This window comes from Labeo rohita, chromosome 8 (genome assembly GCF_022985175.1).
Source record: "Labeo rohita strain BAU-BD-2019 chromosome 8, IGBB_LRoh.1.0, whole genome shotgun sequence".
NCBI classification, from domain to species: domain Eukaryota; kingdom Metazoa; phylum Chordata; class Actinopteri; order Cypriniformes; family Cyprinidae; genus Labeo; species Labeo rohita.
In genome coordinates, this window is record NC_066876.1 from 6,903,496 (window position 1) to 6,927,039 (window position 23,544).

General features: G+C 36.4%; 1 protein-coding gene across 1 annotated transcript in view; it reads left to right on the forward strand.

The window, feature by feature from the left end:
- tcf7l1b (transcription factor 7 like 1b) overlaps positions 1-23,544 on the forward strand; it is a 76,184-nt gene that overhangs the window by 1,057 nt on the left and 51,583 nt on the right. Inside the window, exons 2-3 of the mRNA XM_051117534.1 lie at positions 13-85; positions 872-999. Coding sequence (XP_050973491.1) covers positions 13-85; positions 872-999 — 201 coding nt within the window. The remainder of the gene's footprint in view (positions 1-12; positions 86-871; positions 1,000-23,544) is intronic.

The following is a 23,544-nucleotide window of genomic DNA, read 5'->3' on the forward strand; positions in this document are numbered from 1 at the left end:
TCTTTCCTTCAGCAAACTGAGAGGCGCCCTCAACCAAGACCTGATCTTGAAAGTTATGAGAAAGCCCGAGAGTATTTCACAGAAGGTACGAGCAAACTACTGCTATGGCATGCCGATTTAACAATTATGCATTCAAAATATTTTCGGTTTTTGTCCGTTTCTACTATACTCATGAATATGCATTGTATAACAATACTTTCTGTCAAATAGTATAACTTTTAAAATCTATTTCAGCACTTATGTGAACTATTTATTAGTGTGCGTACATATCCCTAGTACCATTTTGAATGCATTTTCTAATGTAATAATTGTGAGTGAGAACAAGCATTAAAGTTAAAAATTTGCATAGATATTAATGTCAAAAATAGGTATTAGTTTAAGTACTAGTAAATCTGGAATACAGTAGTCAACATTTGACGTGGATCAAAAAAGTTGTCGTAAGACAAGAACAGGTATTCTTTTTGGTTTTCGGACAAATTTAATGAAAGGTTTTGATCCAATTCAAATGTCGACTACTGTAGATGCTTATACTAGTAAAACTAAACATGGAAACGTACATGCTAGTTGTTTAGAAGTGAATAGATGATATCTGAACCACAAGTTTGCATAGAATTCAATAGAACAAATGTGCAGATGTTAACCACCTTACAATGAAATGTTTACTTGTTTTCTGCTAGTGTTTAATGAATCGTTAGTAGTGATATTTTAAAAGATGCAATGTTAAACTTGTAACAGGTATTTAAAAAAACTGCAGTACAATTAAAAATATCAGTAGTAGCAATAACCGTTAAAACAGCTTGCCATACTTGTTTTTGACTCAACTTTTGTGTCCACACATTGATCCCTAATCATTCGTCTCTCCACTGTCAAGCTTTGAGAAGACAGCAAGATGGAGGATTTTTTAAGAGCCCCCATTATCCAGGCTACCCGTTTCTAATGATCCCAGATCTTGCCAATCCTTACTTGTCCAACGGCGCCTTGTCTCCGAGCGCGAGAACGGTGAGTGCCATTGAACACGCTGTCTGTCTCGGTGCATCTCTGGAGTTCCTTAAGAGCCAGCGAGCAACATCATGTGAGAGTTTATAATGGCTCTCGCGCAGAACGAAACCAACATGTTTCCTTATAAAGAATTCCTTTTGAAAATCCACTGATCAGCCACTATTTTGAATATTGTATGTTTGTGTCACTTTCAATATCAGCAGTTATGATCTTCCTCGGTAGTCACCAAAACAAATCAGCCTCTTTTAAAGGAAATTAGTTGTAGCGCTTAAGATTTAGTAGCTCACGAGTAAAAGTTTCAAAGTGTGCATGTTGAAGTAGATTGCTGGTGTCATTTTAGCATTAGATCATGTTTAAAGCCATTAAACTGTTTAATTGGTTTTAATTGTGGACTTTAGCTGTTTGACTTGTGTTTGACAGATTTATATTCATTTATTTGTGCTCAGAGAGATCATGTCTAGTTATCGCCAGCATTTGCTGGATCAGATTTGGCAAAATCTTCCATCTAAAGTGTTTTATGGCGTTTTGGCCTCACATTTCGGTGTTTAAATATGCTGTGAAATGGATGGCTAATTGATCTAATACCCAGCGAATCTAATTCGGCGCTGTCTGCCACTGGGCTGTAATTAAGCATTTTCAGGCCGCTTGTTTAGCCTTCTTTAAAATAAGATTAGTGTGGCCGAGCGAAGAGGTCTGTCACAGTGAAATTCTATCTGGGTGTTCGCTCTTCTTGTCCGAGGGCTGCAGAGTTTGCCTGTTCTTTCCCCATAGATGTGTTGGAGTTTTGTGTCCGCGTCTGGGAAAGGTTGACTGCCCTTTTAGCCCCAGCATTGGGTCTTTTCAACCCAATTTGCAAAGAACTCAGCAGGCATTCATGTATGGCTTTGCCGCGGTGTTATGCGTCAGCGCTCTGCAGAAAAAAAGAGAATGAACGCTCGAGTCTTTGAAAGCCTCAACCGGGAGTGTTTTTTGGCGTGAGCCATCTCCCCAAATCAACACGTTTTACAGCCATTGTTTATTCCAGAGCTCAAATCCTCCTTCTTTGCTCTGAATCGCAATGTGATTTGATTGGACCCGGCCAAGCGTTTTGAGCGAAAAGTTGCGCTTTCTCCCCTCCGCCTCCTCCCTCTAGACACTCGCGCAAGTTTTACTTGGCCTCTCCGTTTCTTTTCACTCGTCCGTACGAGGAGCTCAATCCCTTCCATTCAGTTTGTGAGGCGTTAGTCTTACATTGTCATTCTGAGTGAATGCTGATGGCTTCATTGGGATCTCCATAGGCCCTCATTAGCCTAATGGCTGCTCCTTACAGACTAGTTGCATAGCAGTTGTGGTACCCAGATCCTCTTTTGTCCCTCGGCCTATAGAGTGTTGTTGTGGGAAGAGCCTATTGCTTAAATGATCCTGAAGGAACATGCTTCATCCCACCCTCCTGCAACGAAACTTTCCTTTGCGATTTGTATTTGGAGATGGTGAATTAAACCGACGTCGGGCACATCTCACGAGCACAGAAGCCTTCTGTTACTGCAAATATAATGCGCATTAAGGAGCCAAAGGCTAATATGGGCTTGCTAGCAAATATTCAGATGATGTCATTCAGGATAAGGATTATAACTTATTTTAATTCGTTTAGCTGATTGGGGACCGTCAAACGATTTGGTTCCCAGAGAAAATGACCCCATAACAGAATGCATCCAGATGTGAGGCAAATATCCACGCTAGACGTCTTTCCCCTCATCCTGTTTAAAAACAAAAGAAGAGAGGCAACTCTTATTATTCCTCACAGTATTCAGATCGCAAGAGTTCGTAACCTCCAGAACCCGAGCGGATTGGCGCTCGTATTTCATACGAGAACAATCTCAGACCGAGAGCAGATCAGATCTAGTCCGGTGCGGACCAAGTCAAACGGGAGGTCACTGAGCTTAGCAGATGAGCTTAGCCTGTCAGTCGCCACCTCTAGAGCGAGCCGAGCGTCAGACAATGAGCGGTTGGCATACTTCAGATATTTACACACTAATCTTAAGCTCTCGCTCAGACAGCCTCAGTCACAGCTGTCAAAATCACATAAGGAAGTTTCCAAACAAAGCTGGGGAACTTGAAGGAGCCCGTCAGACTCTGAATGATCTTCTATGTTACGCTTGAGCAAATGCACAAATGTAGAGTATGTTTGCCAGGGAGAAGCACGAGTCTGTGCTGTATCCTCCTTTTTTTTGGAATTTGACTAATTGGACAATGTCATCCTTAAAGGTATTCAGTAGCTTCTTCCAGTAGGCTGAATGTTTTGTAAAGTGAAGAATGTGAGAAACTGAATTAAATATAAAAGATTTCAGAGAATGCTCTTTTTTTAGTGAACGTCTACCTTGGGATGAAAATTTTATTTATTTTTTTGTACAATAGCAGTTTTTCTTCTAAGATTATTTCACTGAAAAAAAGTCAAAAGTGTTTTGTTCTCTTGCTTTTTTTTTTTTATAGTGCACTGCGTTATTTGTACCAGTGAAAATGCAATAAAATCAGTCTCAGGTTCTGTGCGTAGGTTTGTTTTATATTTATTTTCTCAGCAGACGCTTTCCTTAACCAAACCGTCTGTTTGGTTACCACCATAAAGCGCACAAATCATATTACAGGAATCTGAGAATGCACAACGCTCGCCTTGAATGCCAAGGCGAAGCCTAAAGCAGTCGCAAATGGAGTAAACTTCTAATCATGTCGCTTCTAAACTAATATGTACGTTTCTTGCGCTGTTGCTCTGATATCCCTGAGGTGGAATTGAAAAGCTCCTCTGAATTCATAGATTTCATGTAATATTTATAGTTGTAGGACGGAAAGATTTGCCAAAGGGAATGTGGAGTTTGGAATACCTGTGGCTTTAGTTATGAAATGCGAACAAAGACCATTGCTTAATCCTTGAAATTTCGTAACATTCTTTAGTGACAGTAACACACATATGGACATTCACACATGTCACTGTGATTAATGAGGTTATTGTTGTTGGGTGCTGTGTTTGTGTATAGAACTACCTAGCTTTACTTTAATTGTTAACTATATGAAGAGTCTATTTGCAAAAACAAATAACTCAGTTTTTAAAATGTTCACAAATCATGTTTTTATTGTGTTGTATTGTGTTAGTTAACTGTATTTTAGTTATTTTTACTTAAGCAAAATAATCCAACTGAATGCACAATGAAAAAAAACATGATTTTTGACTTTTTTTGCAAATAAACTCTATATATTAAATGTAGTTTTTTTTTTGTATTTTATAATGTTGATCTTAACAACGCATTTTGAGACCATTGCATTCAGAATGTGGTTCCGCCAGAGGTTTTTACGTACAGGAACACTTGACTGGTCGATTTGGAAATGTGTAATTTTGCACGTCGCTCTTTTGGGCCATTTATGTATCAGTCTGAAAGCTGTTGCATCTGTAGGTGGGTTGTGTGTGTGTGTACGTGTGTGTTGAGATCTACACTTTAATTCAGATAACTAACCTTGAATGCAATTGTGAATGCTTCAGGCCTTCATCACATATTAATGAAAAAAATCCGTCAAAAGGAAAAAAAAAATACCCACCCCCACCAAAAACATAACTTTTCTTTAAGTGTTTTGTGGCCTTATAGTCAGATCTGCGAGATTAACCAAACCCATTGAGCAGTTCAGACCTCACACTTCTTGTTTGACATTTTAGATTTCTATTCATCTAGTGGTGAGGGCAACAGTCCACATAACTTTGTAAGAGACGCTCTTAGTGAAAACAGAAAAGAGGACAGAAATAAGTGGAAGATGGAAAGAAACAGAGGTATGAAGTGACAGAAAGGGAAAGATGTGGGGAAATGCAGGCGTGCAGATTTCCCATAATTGATTTAGGGCCTGCTCCGAGCTGACATTCCTCAATAATCCAGTGGGACTGTTTTTAAGGATCGAGTGTGGTGGCCAACCAGCTCTACTCTTCCCAGTGCTTGTCACTGAGATGAATGCTCAAGCCTGGCCGAGGAACCGTCTGCTAGGGGTTCATGTTGGAAATGGAGAGAATTTGATATGTTCAGTATTCAGAGTATATGCACAATGCTTTTGTTGGCGTAAAATATTGCCACACTGTGAAAATTAAGTATGTTTTTCAGTGGCTTCCTAAAAAGTGTGGCATTAGAAAAGTGTTACAATCCTTCCTTATTTTGCAAATTGCAAGCATGAGACAGATTTTTGAACATAATGTTGCTCATTGGAATATTATGATTATTTTAATATGCTTTCATGTGGCCATGACCCTTCCTAAAAAAAGTGTGGCATTAGAAAAGTGTCAAAATCCTTTCTTATTTTGCAAATTGCAAGTATTGCAAGTGGATTATTTTAAAGGGGTCATCGGATGCAAACTTTAATTTTACATGTTGTTTGAGCATTAATGTGTGTTGGCAGTGTATGTACAAATCTACCCTATAATGATAAAAATGCATGCAGTGGTTTTTAATTAATCTGTAAAAATAATATCCCCTTTTTCAAATCGAGCATCACACCCACAGAGGCTGCTCCCACGACAGTTGATTGACATGAGCGTCTTACCTCAGATCAGCTGTAACAGTCCGACCTCCATTGTTTTGATGCCAGAGCAGGGATATAAGTTAGACAAGAATACCTCCGAATGAGCGATTGAGGTGTTGTGTTGCTGGATGTAATAATGAACATAGTGGTCGTCATTTACTCCCGACATCTGAGCCGCTGAAGATGCAGTGGATTACGTTTGTTTGTGAAGGGAATGCACCTCCCGATCTACATAAATGCGTCTATGTTCACACAAATCATTCGTGATCCAGCTTCACCTACAGCAGAAGTAAGTATAAGGTTTTAGTTTTATGAATCTCTGCAATCACCTTTCCTAATAACGTGCTAGTTAGCAAGTTTTGCGGATAAACGCGGCTAAAGTAAACAATCTCTCAGAGCAGCAGAGAGAAGAGAGGGGTGGGGCGAGCAGAGCTCATTTGCATTTAAAGCAACAATCCATCAGAATGGGTTGATTTTTGCAGAGCTCATTTTGGCAAGGTAAAAAGGGTGTTGTTTTACAAAACCATTGAGAATTTTTAACCAAAGTATATTATAGACTTTTCTTTAAGACCCTAAAGAATCATATCAACTTGTGGAAAATGGGCATCTGATGACCCCTTTAATACACTTTCATGTGGCCATGAAGCTTCCTAAAAAGTGTGGCATTAGAAACATCTCAAAATCCTTCCTAATTTAGCAAATTGCAACTATAAGACAGATAATGTTGCTCCTTTGAATATTATGATTATTTTAATACGCCTTCATGTGGTCATTATGCTTCCTAAAAAATGTGGGATTAGAAAAGTGTCATTTTTTTTCAAATAATTGATTCATTGTGACACATTGTGAATATTATGATTGTTTTAATAAATTTTCATGTGGCCATGATGCTTCGTAAAAAAGTGTGGCATTAGAAAACTCTCAAAATCCATCCTTATTTTGCAAATTGCAACTATAAGACAGATAATTGAACATAATTTGCTCCTTCGAATATTCTGATTGTTTTAATACGCTCACATGTGGCCATTATGCTTCCTAAAAAGTGTTGGATTAGAAAAGTGTCAGTCCTTCCAGATAATCGATTCTGAATACATGAGATAGAACCTATTGAACTTTGGTGCTCAATTGGGCAAAATTAGTTCAAATAAAAAATTTTCACATTGTGGATATTATTATTTTAATACTTTCATGTGTCCATGATGTTTCGTAAAAAAGTGTGGCATTAGAAAAGTGTCAAGATCCTTCCTTATTTTGCAAATTGCAAGTATGAGACTGATTTTGAACACAGTGGTGCTCATTTGAGCAAAATGAGCTCAAATAACATTTATTCACATTGTGAATATTCTGATTATTTTAATACACTTTCATGAGGCAATTACATTTCTTAAAAAGTGTGGCTTTAGAATAGTGTCAATCCTTCCAAATATGTGATTGTGAACACGAGAGAGAACATTGAGCTTTGGCGCTCATTTAGGGAAAATAAGTTCAAATCCCACTCGCAACATGTCAAAAAGCCAAAACACAGTTCAGTCAGTGTACACAGTCAAAGATAAGCAAAGATAAACAGTCATTGTCCTGTATTACAACCTGTTCCCTGTACAAACCACAGCAACGCCGCTCTTCATTTTGATGACAGGTTTTGACATGTAGTGTAATGTGTTGTAAACACACTGAATGGATTCTGTCCTAAATGTTTTTCATAGGCCTGTGGCGTTTCCTAACATTGTATTTTAATGCACATTTACATGCTGAAATGATTTTCTGGTCAAATCTTCACCCTCCTGGAAAAGCCAGTTGTTGGTAATCGGTTTTCAGACTCCCTTTTCATTCGATTTCGGTCTCCAGTGCAGAAGCTTTTAGCACAATCCCGTGTTGTTTTAACGCAGTCGGGTTTTGTGCCCTCGCGTCTGCCGAACAAGGAACCGAGCGATTCGCCAAACCTTGTAACTCTGGCTTTTGTGTTGCGGCGCCCACATCGGCAAACAAACACACCTCAGTGGAAACACATTTTAAACTGTTTAGTCTTGTCGTTCGGAGAAGAATAGCACAGGGCACACTCGCACACACTTTTGTAATGCCTGAGCATGTCATCACAGCCCAGGCCACATGTCTTTTACGCCGTTCCAGGCCTTCGCTAGGCATTTTTCCACATTCAGGTGTGCTCGCTCTGCCAGCAGCTCTTAGCTCTTAAAATCTTTCAGACAGAGTTGAGTCAATAGTACTATTGTCGGTGTGTGCTTGTGTGTTTTCTTTTAAATGTCCTGTTCTTGTGTGAGTAAACTGTTAGTGTGTATTCAAGACGATGGATGTACCTGTTAAGGAAAAACTGCCGTTTATGCAACGTCATGTTGCTCATATGTTTTTTTTTTTTTTTTTTTTTTTTTTTTTTCTTTAGTCAAACACAAAGATTGTTAGCATTAATTCTGATCTTCTCTATACATTAAAAGTGAATGGGAACAGTTGCTGTCAAACTGAAAAACTGACATTATTTTTTTTAATAGAGCCATTCCCTTTCACTGTATGGAAAAGAGCAGCGTGGACATTCTTCTAAACGTCTTTTTTATTCCATAGAAGAAAGTTTAAGTTTTAAGCTGATTTGAAGGTGGGCAAATGATGACCCCATCTTTATTTCTTGTTGAATTGTTTTTTACACCTCCTGCTGCTACATTAAGTGTAACTTTAACTTCGACAGACTGAACATTATGCTTACACCTCAAACGTGTCTGTTTGCTCACCAGCGAGCGAGAGAGAGACCGATCTGTTGATGGCAACCTGAAAGGTAGTTGCCAAATGTTCTGTTTGTTGATGCTGGTGATCACAACTGTGTAAACAGTCTTGACTGATTTCTACATGTTTTTAGTTTCAACCTTCAAAACAATTTCCTTTGGTCAATGTGTGACATTTGACTAATGGAGCATGTCTTGGATTGGTGTTCATTTGTCATACTGTGCATTTCAGGGCTCTACACTAAAAAAAAAAAATCAGGAGCACAGTCAAAATTTCAGGAGCCCCTTCTAATCCATAATCAAAAATCTGATCAAACATTAGCCTTCCCATTACGAGGTGATGTTTGCAAGTGAAAAAAGTGATTTGCAAGTGAATTTTGTTTTTAACTTTGTAATTTTTCTAACTTTATTAAAAGTATGTCATCTTTTATATCAGATTTGTGTAAAAAATTATTTTATAAGCTTTTTAAAATTTCTAATTAAAACGACAGAATAAGAATATGTTACCAATCAAATGAAATCAGTATTAACAAAATTAATTTGTACTACAGAGGTGGCACAGAAAAACACAAAAGTGGCTTGTAGGTGTATTTTCATGTTTAATGAGGCTCAGAGTTGGCATGAGTGCATTCAAATTCATAAATTCTTGTTGAAATTAACGTTTTAAATATAAAATTTTGAAAACAGAAATTTAAATGACTGAAAAGATACTTTAAAAATGAAACTAAACCCACCAGTGGGTGACGGTAAGTCACTGATTTAATTACTGAATCATTCATTCATTTGATTTGTTCAAATGGCTGATTCATTTAGGAATAAAGCAAGTGACTGTCTTTATGAATGGGAAACTGAATCATTGACTCACTAGATTCGTTTAAAAACGCACGTTCATTTATAAACAAAACACCGCTGTTTGAATGGAGATGCGCAGCGGCTCACTTGCGACTTGTTTCAAACTATTTTTGACTATGAAATAGAGCAAAATCAGGCAATAGTGTTATTGTCAGACAGTGTAATTCACTTAATATTAACTTCTTGTTTATTTAACTTAACTCACTCATCTTAGTTTATCGCAATCTCACAAAGTTCCATTATAATCAATGAAGCGCTCTACACTGCACAAAGAATCTCTTATTCACCCTCTTTTAAGGATTCATGAGATATGTGTGTAATACATTACTCAACGTTGCAAAGACACATAGAAACCTTTGAAGCTCCCCTTTTGCAAACAAAAGTTTGCTAATCGGGTCACTCGAACTGGTGCTCCTAAATATTGTTTCATAGTTGTACACAGTAGTTTGGCCCTGCAATTAATGTAATCCCATTTTGTTGTTGTTCATGCTTTTCTTCATTCGATTGGATGTTTCAGGAGGTAACTAGTAGATTTTTAGTCAGAGTAGTCTTTCAGTGTTTAATATGTCATGATTTCTTAATTCCTAGTTCACATCTAATTTTCACATCTTGATTTATAAGTCACTGGAAATTTTCTAGACCCTTTGGGAGATCTGGTTTAAGATGACAGTCATGTTTTGCAACATAGTAGCTGGTTTTACTTAGTCATTATCTGTTTAATCACACACTAAATGAACGTTTGACCACCTTCTGCTAGTGGGAACTGGTTTATTGTTGGTCTAAGATAGTCTACCAGTTTAGACTAGATGTAAGAGTGCAGCCTAATGAAGCAGAGGAAAGACACATTTCATTCATCTTCAGAACACAAATTAGGATACTTTTGATGAAATCTGAGAACTCTCTGACCCTCCATAGACAGCAAGGGAGCTACCACGTTCAAGGTCCAGAAAGGTAGTAAAGACATTGTTAAAATAGTCCATTTGACATCAGTGGTTCAACCCTAATTTTATGAGCCTACAGGAATGCATTTTGTGCGGATACAGGAGCTGTTTTAGTACCTTTTTGGGTTTTGAACCTTCACACATCAAAAAGTACAAAAAGATCTGTATGAGTTGAGCGTGCCTTCTGAATCGCAGATGTAATTGACTGTTATTCACACGTAAACACTAATCAGTTTACATTGTGCACATCAGATATGGCTTTGGAAGGACATGAGGCAGGTAAACGTTGACTTTTGAGCGAACTACGCCTTGATTTCTCGAATAATGGTTGAAGCTCAATAAACGGGTTGTTTTTGTGTCCTTCACAGATATTTATCTTAGCACTGGAGCGTTGACGTTTTTTAAAAAGACGTTGCACAATACAGAGCAGCAAAGTTCTGTTAAAGAAACTTTTCTCTGTGATGTTGAAGGTTCTTGTCAAAGATAAACTCTCCATAAACCCATCAGCCATTCAACTGATGTCCTAGAAAAACGTCGAGTACGAGCGGGTTCGCGCGCTCTATACTCTTCGAATTGTGTGAAACACTGCCAGCCTTGGCCTTCCCTCCTCCTTCCTTTCTCTTAGGAGAGCAGGAGTTGGCGTCGACCCCTTCTGCCACCCATAGCTTGCCCATCATCCCTCCCTCTGTTCCGTCCCTGCCATTACATATTCTGTTTATAGCCTTCGCTGGCTTTTCAAGAGCCGGGCCCTTCAGGAGAGATTCAGCCCCCCGTGAGGACTGGCAAACCGAGCAGCCCTCCTCACTCGCGCATACACACTCGCTACATTCAGTGACATCAATGAGAAGCCCTTTGAAGCTGCTTGGGATGAGCATGTGTATAAATGTATTTTTTCATCAATTTATTAATCTGAAGCAGGCGCTTCGGAGTCGGCCAGGTTCAGACAGAAGCGGCACTTTGAGACGCCCACTTTAATTCCGCACTGGGATGTTTTTGACAAGACACGAGTTGTTTATCAAATCTTTAAAGTCTATATCAGGCTCTCAGCGGACTGTGGTGCATATTTCCAGTAATGCACATATATATCAGGGACTGGTGTAGTGATACAGTAGCTGTATCGCTTTTTTCCTTCGCTTGAAACCAGCAACAACTTCGTAAACAAGTGGCTGGTTGACGAAAGTGTGTGTTGATTATGTACCATTGTTTAGCCAATTTTTGTCTGTGAAATCCAGTCATTTGAATAGGAATCCGCATGATTGGGAATTTCGCCTAAGTGAAGGTTCAAGTTAGTCACACAATATGAGTATTTTATTTCACCGTAAAAATATATATATCACAATGTAGTTGTTTTTGCTGTAAATAAGCTATTTTTGCCATCAAAATATTTGATATCATAGAAATTTCATTATTCTTGTCACCAGCGTCAATATCACAAACTAAAACTAGCCTAAATTAAAAATAAATCATAAAACCTCTAACTCACTGAAGACGACAAGTAAACAGTCAGCAAAAAAAAGAAAAAAGAATATGAAACTGATTATAAGCAACAGGACAAAAAACTACAGTAGAACCAATAAATAAGAAATGCTGCATACATTATATAAAGTAGTCAAATTTAAAAAACAAAAAAACAAAAAAAAAAACAAGTGCTGTCAAAAAGGTTTTGTTTACATAATACATGTGGGTGTACTATGTATATATTTTTTTTAAGTATAAATATACATACATGAATGTATATATTTAAGAAAAATATTGTTTATATATTAAAATATTTATATATAATATTAATTATGTGATTATAAATGTATACACATGGATTTTTTTTTTTTTTTAATATATACTGTACATGTGTGTATCTATATATACATAATAAATGTACACAGTATACACACACATTATGCAAACAAAAACTTTTATTTTGGATGTGATTAATTGTGATTAATCATTTGACAGCCCTATTAAGAACACTGAAATGTATGAGTTAAATATGAGTTTCTGCTAAGGTACAAAAGTGGTTTATGGAGACTGTCTCTCTTTTGTTATTTAACATGAATGACAGACAGCAGAAATAGGACCTAATGAAATCTTTTTTGTTTTTTCCCAAATTCTGTTTTTTCTGTTTTCCTTTTTTATGGCTAAATTACATTTTATTAATCAAAAAGCAAGTCTAATTAAAATTATGAAACTTACGCTATTCAACATCAACTTATTAAAAGTTTAACAAAAATTATGTGTATAGGGCCCTATGAAATGTTCTATTTTTTCTCATATTCTGTTTTGTTGCCAAATTCTGTTTGAGTATGTCTAATTATTTGAATGCATAAAACAACTTAATTTATTAAAGTTTATTTTTACAATGTTCAATTTTTTTCAGGTTATCAAATAATGAATGAATAAAATATTAATTTAATTTTATCTCTGAATTTATCAAATAAAAATTACACTTTTTTTGACACTTTTTTTTTTTGCCAAACAAAGTTACTATTAAAATTTAAAACATGAAAGAAATGTTGTGTGATTTATACCTTAATAAAATATTAGACTGCAGTCACTTTAAGAGCTACCAGGATCCGATATACTGTTACTCATGTGTTTTCTTTCTCAGCTGTTTGCTTTCAGTTAAGACCTAAATTACTGTGTTTACCAGGATACTTGTAAAGATGGGCATTTTGACACATAGACGTGTTTGTATATAACTGTTCAAGGCCTATAAAGCAGCAAAAATAACTCTGACAGCATGCGCATATAGCTAAATGAGTTCTCTTTTGCTGCTGATTGCATTTTAATGGCTTAGTCACTTGGTTTTTGAACCACAATGGCTAAAAATGTGTACAAACTATACGTTTTCGTGACCAAGTGTCACGTGAGCATGCAACCTCAATAGAGACTATAGTCCAAAATCTTATCCAGTTGTCAAATTTTTACCATTTAATCAGGTGCATCACCCACCCCTAGCTACAGTATTGACAATACACAGTGGATTATTTTTGCCCTCAGAATTTTCACTAATGTGACCACTGTTCACTTGTTTCTCATGTTAGTTTTGCTCAATTTAGGGGAGCTGGCTAAAATCAACATTAGCTCAGCAAATACACCCACTAACCACTATGATCTAACATTAAAAATTACGGCTAAAAACAGGATGGCCGCATAAGGATACAGTGACTTTAGAGGGGCCTTCGTTGCTGTGGGAGTTGATTTGTTAGTTCAGCGTCTAAATTTGTTAGCTGGTGGTGTAGTGGGTGTTTTCAAACAGTTTACTTCTTGTGATGGTGTGCTCTCAAAGACCTGGCCCCTGTTGCACTGATGGAATATTCCAGATGTGTTTCTGTTAGCGGCCTGTAGAGACTTTTGTATGAGTGCGATGCTTTTATTGAGTGTGATCTGAAGAGTGACACTCCCCTGAATTTTTAGACGTTAGTCATGGGTGATGTCATATACAAAGTGATGCGGACAGAAATGTGTAGAGGATTAGTAGTATTGCTTAAAATAAATATGAATCAATGAGTTATCAATGTGTTAAAAATTTAAGTCCATTTTACAAATTGACAAATTACGATATGTTAATAACTGAAGATATTTTAGTGGTTACGTCATTGTAAAGAAATGCTGCTGCAGTCAGTTATAACAACTTAAAATTTGTTACGATGACTTAAATATCCAACTAAACTACGGTAAATAATCTCTGAATAAACACTTTTTTTTAAAAGTTGAAACACATTACTTACTCTAATGTTCAAGTCTAGGTTGTCATATTCAGTTCCAGCAGTCATTTTTTTTTACAGCAATGTAACTCTGTGTTTGTTGAATTTGAAGTTTTTTCTATTTCTATTTATTTTTATTTGTCAAATAATTGTTACATTTATTGAAAACTGATATATGAATAGTTCTGTTTAACTAGTTTAACAACATTTTTAAACATGTATGTAATACAGTTTTAGGTTTATCTAATTGTCAGTTATCAAAAATAAAAATTAAAGAAGATAATCATTTTGTTTAAAGTGGTGCTGCTCATGTTTTATTAAAAATTAGGCCCAGTGTTATTTTAGTATTATTTGTTCAATATTATAGTATTTATTAATATCTTCTGTTCAGTTTTCATTTTAATTTTAGTCATTTTATATGCTTTTGTCCATTTTATTTAGATTTTTTATTTTTTTCTATTTAGCTTTAAAGCTTACGCTGAGGGTTATATTTATACTAATATATGTATTTTTTTTAATTTCAGTATTAGTTTTAGTATTTTTAGTAATTCAGCTTGGTTTTCAGTTAGTTGGCAATGTAACCTTTCTAATTTTAGTTTTCATTTTTAAATCTCATTAATATTAGTTTTAGTGTTTTAGGTCAACTTTTTAGTTACTTGCCAATTTTAGTTTTAATTTTTACATCTCATTAATATTTTTTCGTTTTTGTATTAGGTTTAGTGTTTTTAGTACTTCAGATTTTATTTCTGTTAGCTGCCAATGTAACATTTCTAATTTTAATTTTAATTTTTACATCTCATATGAATATTTTTGTTTTATTTCTGTATTAGTTTTAGTATTTTATTTATTTATTTATTTTTTTTAGTACTTCAGCTTTTATTACAGTTAGGTGCCAACGTAACGTTTCTCATTTTAATTTTTACATCTCATATGAATATTTTTTGTTTTAGTTCTGTATTAGTTTTAGTGGTTTCTTTTTTTTAGTACTTCAGCTTTTATTATGATTAGCTGCCAGCGTTACATTTCTAATTTTAATTTTAATTTTTACATCTCATATTAATATTTTTAAAATTTCTGTATTAGTTTTAGTTTCTTTAGTACTTCAACTTTTATTATAGTTAGTTGCCAAGGTAATATTTCTAATTTTAGTTTTAATTTTTACATGTTTTTTTTTTTTATTTCAGTATTAGTTTTAGTATTTTTAGTACTTCAGCTCTTATTTCAGTTAGTTTTAGTTTTAATTTTTATTAAAGTAATTATCTTTTGTTTCAGCTTTTTTACAGTTAATAATTTTTAAATAGTTAACAGTGACGTCACTGTTTGTGAGGGATGAAAGAACAATATGTTCAATTTGTCATATTGTCCTCCACCCACATGAACATTTGCCATTCACACCCTTAGGGAAATGTATACCTCTGTACACAAGCACTCTGCCTAAACAGTAGTGCTCCACAATGTGGAAAATGCCTGGGAAAACAATGCAATGCACTTTGTGTTGGTCCAACAAGATATCGCAGCTGCTCGCAGGTCAAAAATAAAGCCGACCATGATGAAATATAGGCTCGTTTGTCTGTGCATGTTATAGAGTTCATGCTTGTCGTATGTCAAACTAATACCGTCTTGTCACTTGTCCTTAAAAATACAAATATGCGTGCATGCGCTTATCATATGTCCCGTTAATACCCACTTGCCCCTCTAGGCCGTGCGGTATCAGTGTTAGACCCGGTTAAAGCCCCCAACCGGCGGGCCAAGGTTAACCCCCTGTGGCCTAGAGGGGTGTGGGGGTCATCCATCTCTCTCCAGGGTGATAAGGGCTCTTTGGCTGATTGATAGCAGGGCTCCGTGCACCCTCCACCCCCTTAGACTACAGCGGGGCCCCTCCGGATCATGTGTGGCCCCTCACGTGGAGACCAGGGTTTTATTTCACATTAAGAGCCATCAGTGCTCTTAAAACCAGAACACTAAGTGCTGGAGTGTACGCTAATAAAATCTGATTGTGCAGAAAGAGAGCGAGAGAAGGGGGGTGTGAGCGAGGGCAACTCCCAAGCAGACCTTCATCAGTCTGGTATTCCAAGCAGATGGTTTCAGTTAAAGCTTAGCGGAGAGAGTTGGAAAGAGGAGGCAGAGCGGGCCTGACATGCTGCACAGTTGGTGGGTGGAAGGAGGGAAAAGTGATAGTGATGATAAGGAAATAAGTAAAAGGGAAAGGGGGTGAACGAGAGAAAATTGGAGGTGCGGACGGAAGAAGTATTAAGCCTGGTTGTTTCACTGTTGAATGAAAAATGGCTGTGATGGATGACAAATTTGGTGTGATGTTACATTGAAGTTGTGTATTCGTTAAAGTATCTGCATATTTGATGTTTTTATGTTGACTTGTATTAATGGATCAAACTGAATTGCTTAATTTAAAGGAGAAATCCACTTCCAGAACAACTATTTACAGATAATGTACTCGCCCCCTTTTCTTCCAAGGTGTTCATGTCTTTCTTTCTTCAGTCGTAAAGGAATTGTTTTTTTAGGAAATTGTATTTTTTTTTTATTGAAAATAACGGATCCTTTTGCTAGATAAGACCCTCTTCCTTGAATGGGATCCTTTTCAACCGCATTTGGGATCGTTTGACGCCGCATTTAAACTGCATTTTGGAAGTTCAAACTTGGGGCACCATATCAGTCCATTATATGGAGAAAAATCCTGAAATGATTCCCTCAAAAACATAATTTCTTTACGACTGAAGAAAAAAGACATGAACATCTTGAATGACATTATCTGTCAATTTTTCTTCTGGAATCTTAAGGAACTTATATACTATACTCTTAAAAATAAAGGTTCTTTATTGGCATTGATGGTTCCATGAAGAACCTTGAACATCCATAGAACATTTCAAATGGAGAAAAGGTTCTTTATAGTGGAAAAAGGTTCTTTAGATTTTTAAAATGTTCTTCAAAATGGTTCTTTTAACAACTGTTCACTGAAAGGTTCTTTGGGAAACCAGTAATGGTTCTTCTATGGCATCACCACAAAAAGGAGCCTTTATTTTTAAGAGTGTACTGTTTAAAAGTTGTTCTTATGCTCATGAAGGCTGCATTTGTTTGATAAACACAATAAAAAAATAGTACAATTTTGAACTATTATTGCAATTTAAAATAACTTTGTTCTATTTTAATGCATTTTATAATGGAATTTATTTCTGTGATGGTAAAGTTGAATTTTCAGCATCTTTGCTGCAGTCCTGAATGTCAAATGATCATTCAGAAATCAATTTAATATGATAATTTTAATGCTCAAACATTTATTTTTATCAACGTTGAAAACCATTGTACTGCTTTATATATTTGTGGAAACTGTGCATTATTTTCAGAGGTCTTTGAATAGAAAGTTCAAAAGAACAGCATTTATTTGATATAGAAGTCTTGCGACATTATAAATAACTTTACTGTCACTTCTGATCAATTTTGTGCATCATTGCTCATAAAAAGTATTAATTTTTATTTATTTTATTTTATTTTTTAATTCTTACTGACCATAAACCTTTGAAGAGTAGTGTATATTTGTATATATTTGACAATTTTTTTCTTAACTCAGATATATTTCATTTAATACTTATTAGAAATGTATATGAATCAATGATTTTTTTAATTATTTTTTTTTTACAACTTTTGCACTATTTCATGCCATTACTTTTTATTCTCATAAAAGATAACTATACAGCATTCTGTTTTGGCTTTCTCAGATTTTAAAGCTATTTTGCTTCAAAACATGTTTTGCTACATTGGTAATGGCATAGAACTTTTTAATGAGAATTTTTAAATCCTTAAATTAGTGGAAAAATAAACTGCTGAAAGGTGGGTGGTCACTGTTGTGCTCTGTTCATAATCCAATCCTTGTATTCTCATGCCAGACATTAACATAAACTGTCTTCATCTCAGTCAGGTCAGTTTTCTCTTCCATGTCAGATAATGTTATAAATATGCATATACATATACTGGTTTAATGGTGCAGGCATCTGAAAGTAACTCTGTCAGTACTGAAGTTTGATGCCAACATGGTTATGCAAGTGGACGCATGAAGTATGTACAGCAAGTCTGTCCTCTTTTAAAGCCATGCATTGGCTTGTATGTTGTTTTAAGTATGTTTCTCACCTAATAACTCTCTACTTTCACTATTATCAGTGTTGTCTGCTTGCTAAGCAAGAGCAGGTCCTTGTATGTTTGCACGTGGTCCTCTGGCCCCTGCACACCGTCACATCCAGATGAGGATCTCTGATCACTATCATATTTGTTTTAAGGCCTTGCTTCGGCCCACAGGTCAGACGGAGGCCATGAAAACACGGCGCTGATATTCTCCCGCAAAGACAGCTGAAGCACAGCAGTGCCGGCATGCTAATGATAAGACGACACCTCCAGCGTAACACGTCCAAGAAAGAATGAAGCTATTCTTTCCCTCTAGCTTTATTTGTTTTGTCTTGCTCTCGCTAGGTCACGTATGTCCTATCGTCACAGGATATGCCCCTGTGCTCGTGTAGCACCTCCTGAATATCCTGCTCTGTTTTTCCTGCTTCTCCCCTCCATCCCGAATCCTTCCCCTCCTCTGCGCGGAACTCCAGATGTAAACGATTAGCTCGTTTAACAAGGCCGCTCCAGGCAAGACGCTTTGCAACAACAACAGTCCCAAACAGTCGACTAGCTTTCTGTGCAGCTTTCCGAAAGTATAAACCTGTGCTAGTCACGGTTTCCATTGGATCTGTGAGTTCCTGGGGAAGTGGTTGTGAATCTGTAAAAAGTGACTTTTTATGTTAAACCCTCACTGCGTGGAATCACATCACAGGCTTCTTGATTTGGATCAGGATTGTGTGAATAAAATGGATCCAGTTGACTAGAATAACCCCACTAAACATCTCCATAACTACCATAACCTCTGGGCAGATGAAATCTAGGCCTAACCTTCGAACAAACCTTAGTGTAAACCTGTCTAAATCAGTTAGACACATAAGATGGTCACAATGTTCCACCGACTTGCTAGATTCAATTAAGACCCAGCAACAGACTCGCTTTTCTCATCTAATTCCCATTTGTAGACTAATGAGCACCTGACTGGTTAAAGCATTTGAAAGTAACTGTGGTTACTTACAAAAATGTGTTGTTTCCATCTATCACACACATCAGTGCTAATTCCAGCCAAAGTCCTTTTAAGGCAAGGTAGTTCACTCGGTGGCCATCTTGGTAGGCAAGCATAGCTTCTTTAACCCTTTACACTGGACGGAAGAAATCAAGGCCTAACCTTCAACAAGCCTTAGTGTAAACTTGTTTAAATCAGACTCATTAGATAGTCACAACGATTCACTTTCTTGCTAGATTTAAGACCCAGAAACAGGCTCACCCTTTTCACCTTCCTCCTTTTTGTTGATTAGTGACAGCACCTAATTGGTTAAAACATTTGCAAGTAACCGTGGTGACTGTAAAACTGCTAAGGTCAACAAGAATGCCTTATGTCTATATCACACATTTTATCAGTGATAATCCCAGCCAAAGTCCTTTTACGGCAAGGTAGTTTACTCAGCGGCCATCTTGGCAGGCAAACACACCTCTTTAACCCTCTATACTGAGCGGAAGAAATCCAGGCCTAACCTTTGAACCTTAGTGTAAACGTGTCTAAATCAGTTAAACTCATTGGATAGTTACAACGTTCAACAGTCTTGCTAGATTTAAGACCAAGCAACAGGCTCACCTTTCTCACCTACTTCCCATTTATAGATTAATAACAGCACCTGATTGGTTAACACAAACAGTGAAATCTCTAAAATGGTTAACGTCAACAAGAATGCCTTGTTTCTGTCTGCCACACACATCTTGTCAGTGCTAATCCCAACCAAAGTCCTTTTAAGGCAAGGTAGTTTACTTCGTGGCCATCTTGGTAGGCAAGCACAGCTCATTTAACCCTCTACACTGGGCAGAAGAAATCCAGGACTGTTTGTTGATTAATGACAGCAACTGATTGATTAAAACGTTTGCGAGTAACAGTAACAACTCTAAAACTGTTAAGGTCAACAAGAATGTATATCATACACATCTTATCAGTGGTAATCTAAGCCAAAGTCCTTTTAAGGCAAGGTAGTTTACTCGGCAACCATCTTGGCAGGCAAACACAGCTTCTTTAACCCTTTAACGTCTGTTTCACACATACTCCGTCTGCAGTGCGTATGCAGTCCGTGTGCGTTACGTATGCGGTGCAGAAGCAGGAAGCGGTCATTGTGCTTTCACACAGGACACGTTTGCAGTGCGCTACTGACGCCGGTTCAATCCTCGATTTTATGCAAAACCAATACAACAATGGGTAAGTAGTATTCTGTATTTTTCCACCTCCACAATTAGACGAGTGTCGTCCATGTCACCTTGTTTTGAGTAGTTGTAGTACCGCCACGTGATTGGCTGATGCGATTAAACTCCCCTCTTCCTCCAACGATATAAAAAGTAATTTTTGTAGGGAAAAAACATATCTGATCGCATTATGCAAGTTTTATAGAAGTACTGTGCTCATTTATGTATTTTCCTTTTTTTATTTCTTTATTTCTTTATTTCTTTATTGGATTTATTTTTCTAATTTACTGTGTACAAAGTATCACACATTAATTGTGCGTAAATTATGAATTTATTACAATTTAATGCCAATCCATGTTCATTTTGCCCACAAACAATCTACTGTTCCGGATTCCAGCACAGCAAAAATAGACTCTGTGCCGAAACGATCGCTGCACTGCTGCAAACGCACCGCATCTGGAACGCACTGCCGGACAGCAACCGCGTGCAGTGTGAACGCTCTGATCCGTTAACATGGGTGCGGAAAAAAATATGCAACGCATACGCACTGCAGATGGAGTATGTGTGAAACAGGCGTAATCCTGGATTTCTTCCGCTCAGTGTAGAGGGTTCAGGGAGGTGCCTTAACCCTCTATACTGACCGGAAGAAATCCAGGACTAACCTTTGAACCTTAGTGTAAACGTGTCTAAATCATTTAAACTCATTGGATAGTTACAACGTTCAACAGTCTTGCTGGATTTAAGACCAAGCAACAGGCTCACCTTTCTCACCTACTTCCCATTTATAGATTAATAACAGCACCTGATTGGTTAACACATTTGTGGGTAACAGTGAAATCTCTAAAATGGTTCAAGTCAACAAGAATGCCCACACACATCTTGTCAGTGCTGATCCCAACCAAAGTCCTTTTAAGGCAAGGTAGTTTACTTCGTGGCCATCTTGGTAGGCAAACACAGCTCATTTAACCCTCTACACTGGGCAGAAGAAATCCAGGACTAACCTTTGAACAAACTTTAGTGTAAACTTGTCTAAATCAGTTAGACTCATTGGATTGTCACACAGTTCAACCATCTTGCAAGATTTGATTAAGACCAAGCAACAGGCTCACCCTTCTCACTTACTTCCTGTTTGTAGATCAATGACAGCACCTGATTGGTTAACACATTTGCTAGTAACAATGAGATAGCTTGTTGAAGTCAACAAGAATGCCTTGTTTCTGTCTATCACATACATTTTGTCAGTGGTGATCTCAGCCAAAGTCCTTTTTAAAACAACGTAGTTTACTCGGCGGCCATCTTGGTAGGCAAACAATCACGACTTCTTTTTACTCTCTACATTGCGAAATTCATTTTGAAATTATTCTTTATTTTAGCCATTCACGTAAACCAGAGATTTTAAGATCAAGCACTAAGGCTCAACTCTGCAAAAGTGAGTGTTTTAATAATGCATGTAGCTGTCATATTAAGCATTATGATTTCTCTCATTCATTTTCCTACAAGTGATCCATTTCTTCCTCTCCTACGGCCTCTTCCCCAGCACCCCCCCAAAAAAAAAAAAAAAAAAAAAAAAAAAAATTGAGCTTGTATGCTCAGGCCTTGGGATTCCCCGCACACGTGACTCTCCATTGTTAATTTCTAAGATGGGTTTAGCCTGCATTTGAGTTTCTAAGATCGTTTTAGCGGAGCAGGAGTGAGGCGGCCATGGTGTGTTGTCCGCACAGCACTTAAGAAGGAATGTGTGTGTTACATTGGACTGTAGAGAGGAAAGGACAGTGTGTGTGTGTGTGTGTGTGTGTTTGTGTGTGTGTGTGTTGGCAAGTGCGCACTGGTAGTGAATGGGCTCTTTGAGAGTTTTAGACTGGCATGTGTGACAGGACAAAGAAACCAGAGCAGCAGCTCAGAGTCTTACAGCTGAGGCCTACACACACACACACACACACACACACACACAGAGAAACACCTTACTCTCATTTAGACTTTACTGTTAGTACTGCGTCTTTTTCTCCTCATGCATCTCCTCATCACTCCTACTCGCTCAATTATATAGCAATTATGTGTCTCATTTTTAATGTAATATCATAGAAGAATGAGGTCTAGCTGAATATGTATGTGAAAAATTATATATTTTTCCAATCTGAGCTGGTGTGATTGAGCATGATTCATCAGTTTGCATTATTCAAATGAAAAAATAAAATCACTTTACAGTCTCTAAAATGACTTTCTCGGCTGACATCACCAGTCCTTGTTGGATTTTTCAACCGCTTCAATCCAGCCATCTGGCTACATTAGAGTACTTTTCAGTTTTTGGATTGAATCAAGTCCTGATGGGTATAATCAAATCTTATCGTGAACTCCCTGAATGTCCTGTTTCACTTCAAAATCATATTAAGTCATTATAATCAAGTAAAATTGACTGAAAACAGACAGATTTTCATATGAAGTTGAAGTTGTGTTGAGCTGTGGTGCTCATGCAGGAGTTGCAGGTTCAAGTACAGACTGATTGTTTCTTGATCTCATATCCACTTTTCTCCTCAGTAAGCGAGTTTAAAAAATAAAAAATAAATATTAATATTTATTTATTTATGTAATACAATACAATACAATACAGTTTGATATCAGTAAGATTTTTTTTTTTTTTTAAATGTCCATCAAGGCTGCATTTTTTATTCAAAAATACAGTAAAAAGTTAAAATAAATTAAAAGTTTAAATATAATAAATAAATATAAGTTAAAATAACAGTATTCTTTTGTAATATATTTTAATGTATTCCTGTGATGAAGAAGCTGAATTTTCAGCATTATTACTGCCGTCATCAGTGTCACATGATCCTCTTATCATTATCAAAGTTGAAAACGGCTGCTAACATTTTTGTGGAAAAATACATTTTGAGGTTTCTTTGATGAATTAAAATGTCAAAATAACAGGATTTATTGAAAATAATATTAAAATTGAATTTACAGTCACTTTTGATCAAATAAATAGCTAAAATAGGGCTATGATTGAAAGTTCAGATGGAATCATGGAGTCTAGTAATAATATTTTAATCAGTAATAAAACCCAGTAATTTTTTTTTTTTTTTTTTATAAATTATTTTTTAGGGTTGCTTCTGAATATTTCTTAGGGCCTTAAAATTTTAATTTTTTGTTAAACTCTAATAAATTGTTGATAAATTGTGTAAGACATGCTTTTTGATTTAAGAAATTTTAATTTAACCATTAAAACAGACAAGACAAATTAAAACATGAAAAATGGAAACAGATTTTATAGGGCCTAAAATAATTACATTTTTAAAGAAATCTGACCCCAAACGTTTGAACGTTATTTTATATAATAGTGATTTGTCTCCAAATTAGGTGAAAAATCTGCTCATTTTGGCCATTTCAGATATTTTTATGAAAATTGAGCAAATACTGCTTGATTTGAATGTTGCTTTGATTTCAGTAATGTGTGTGTGTGTGTGTGTGTCTAAAACGAGTTTA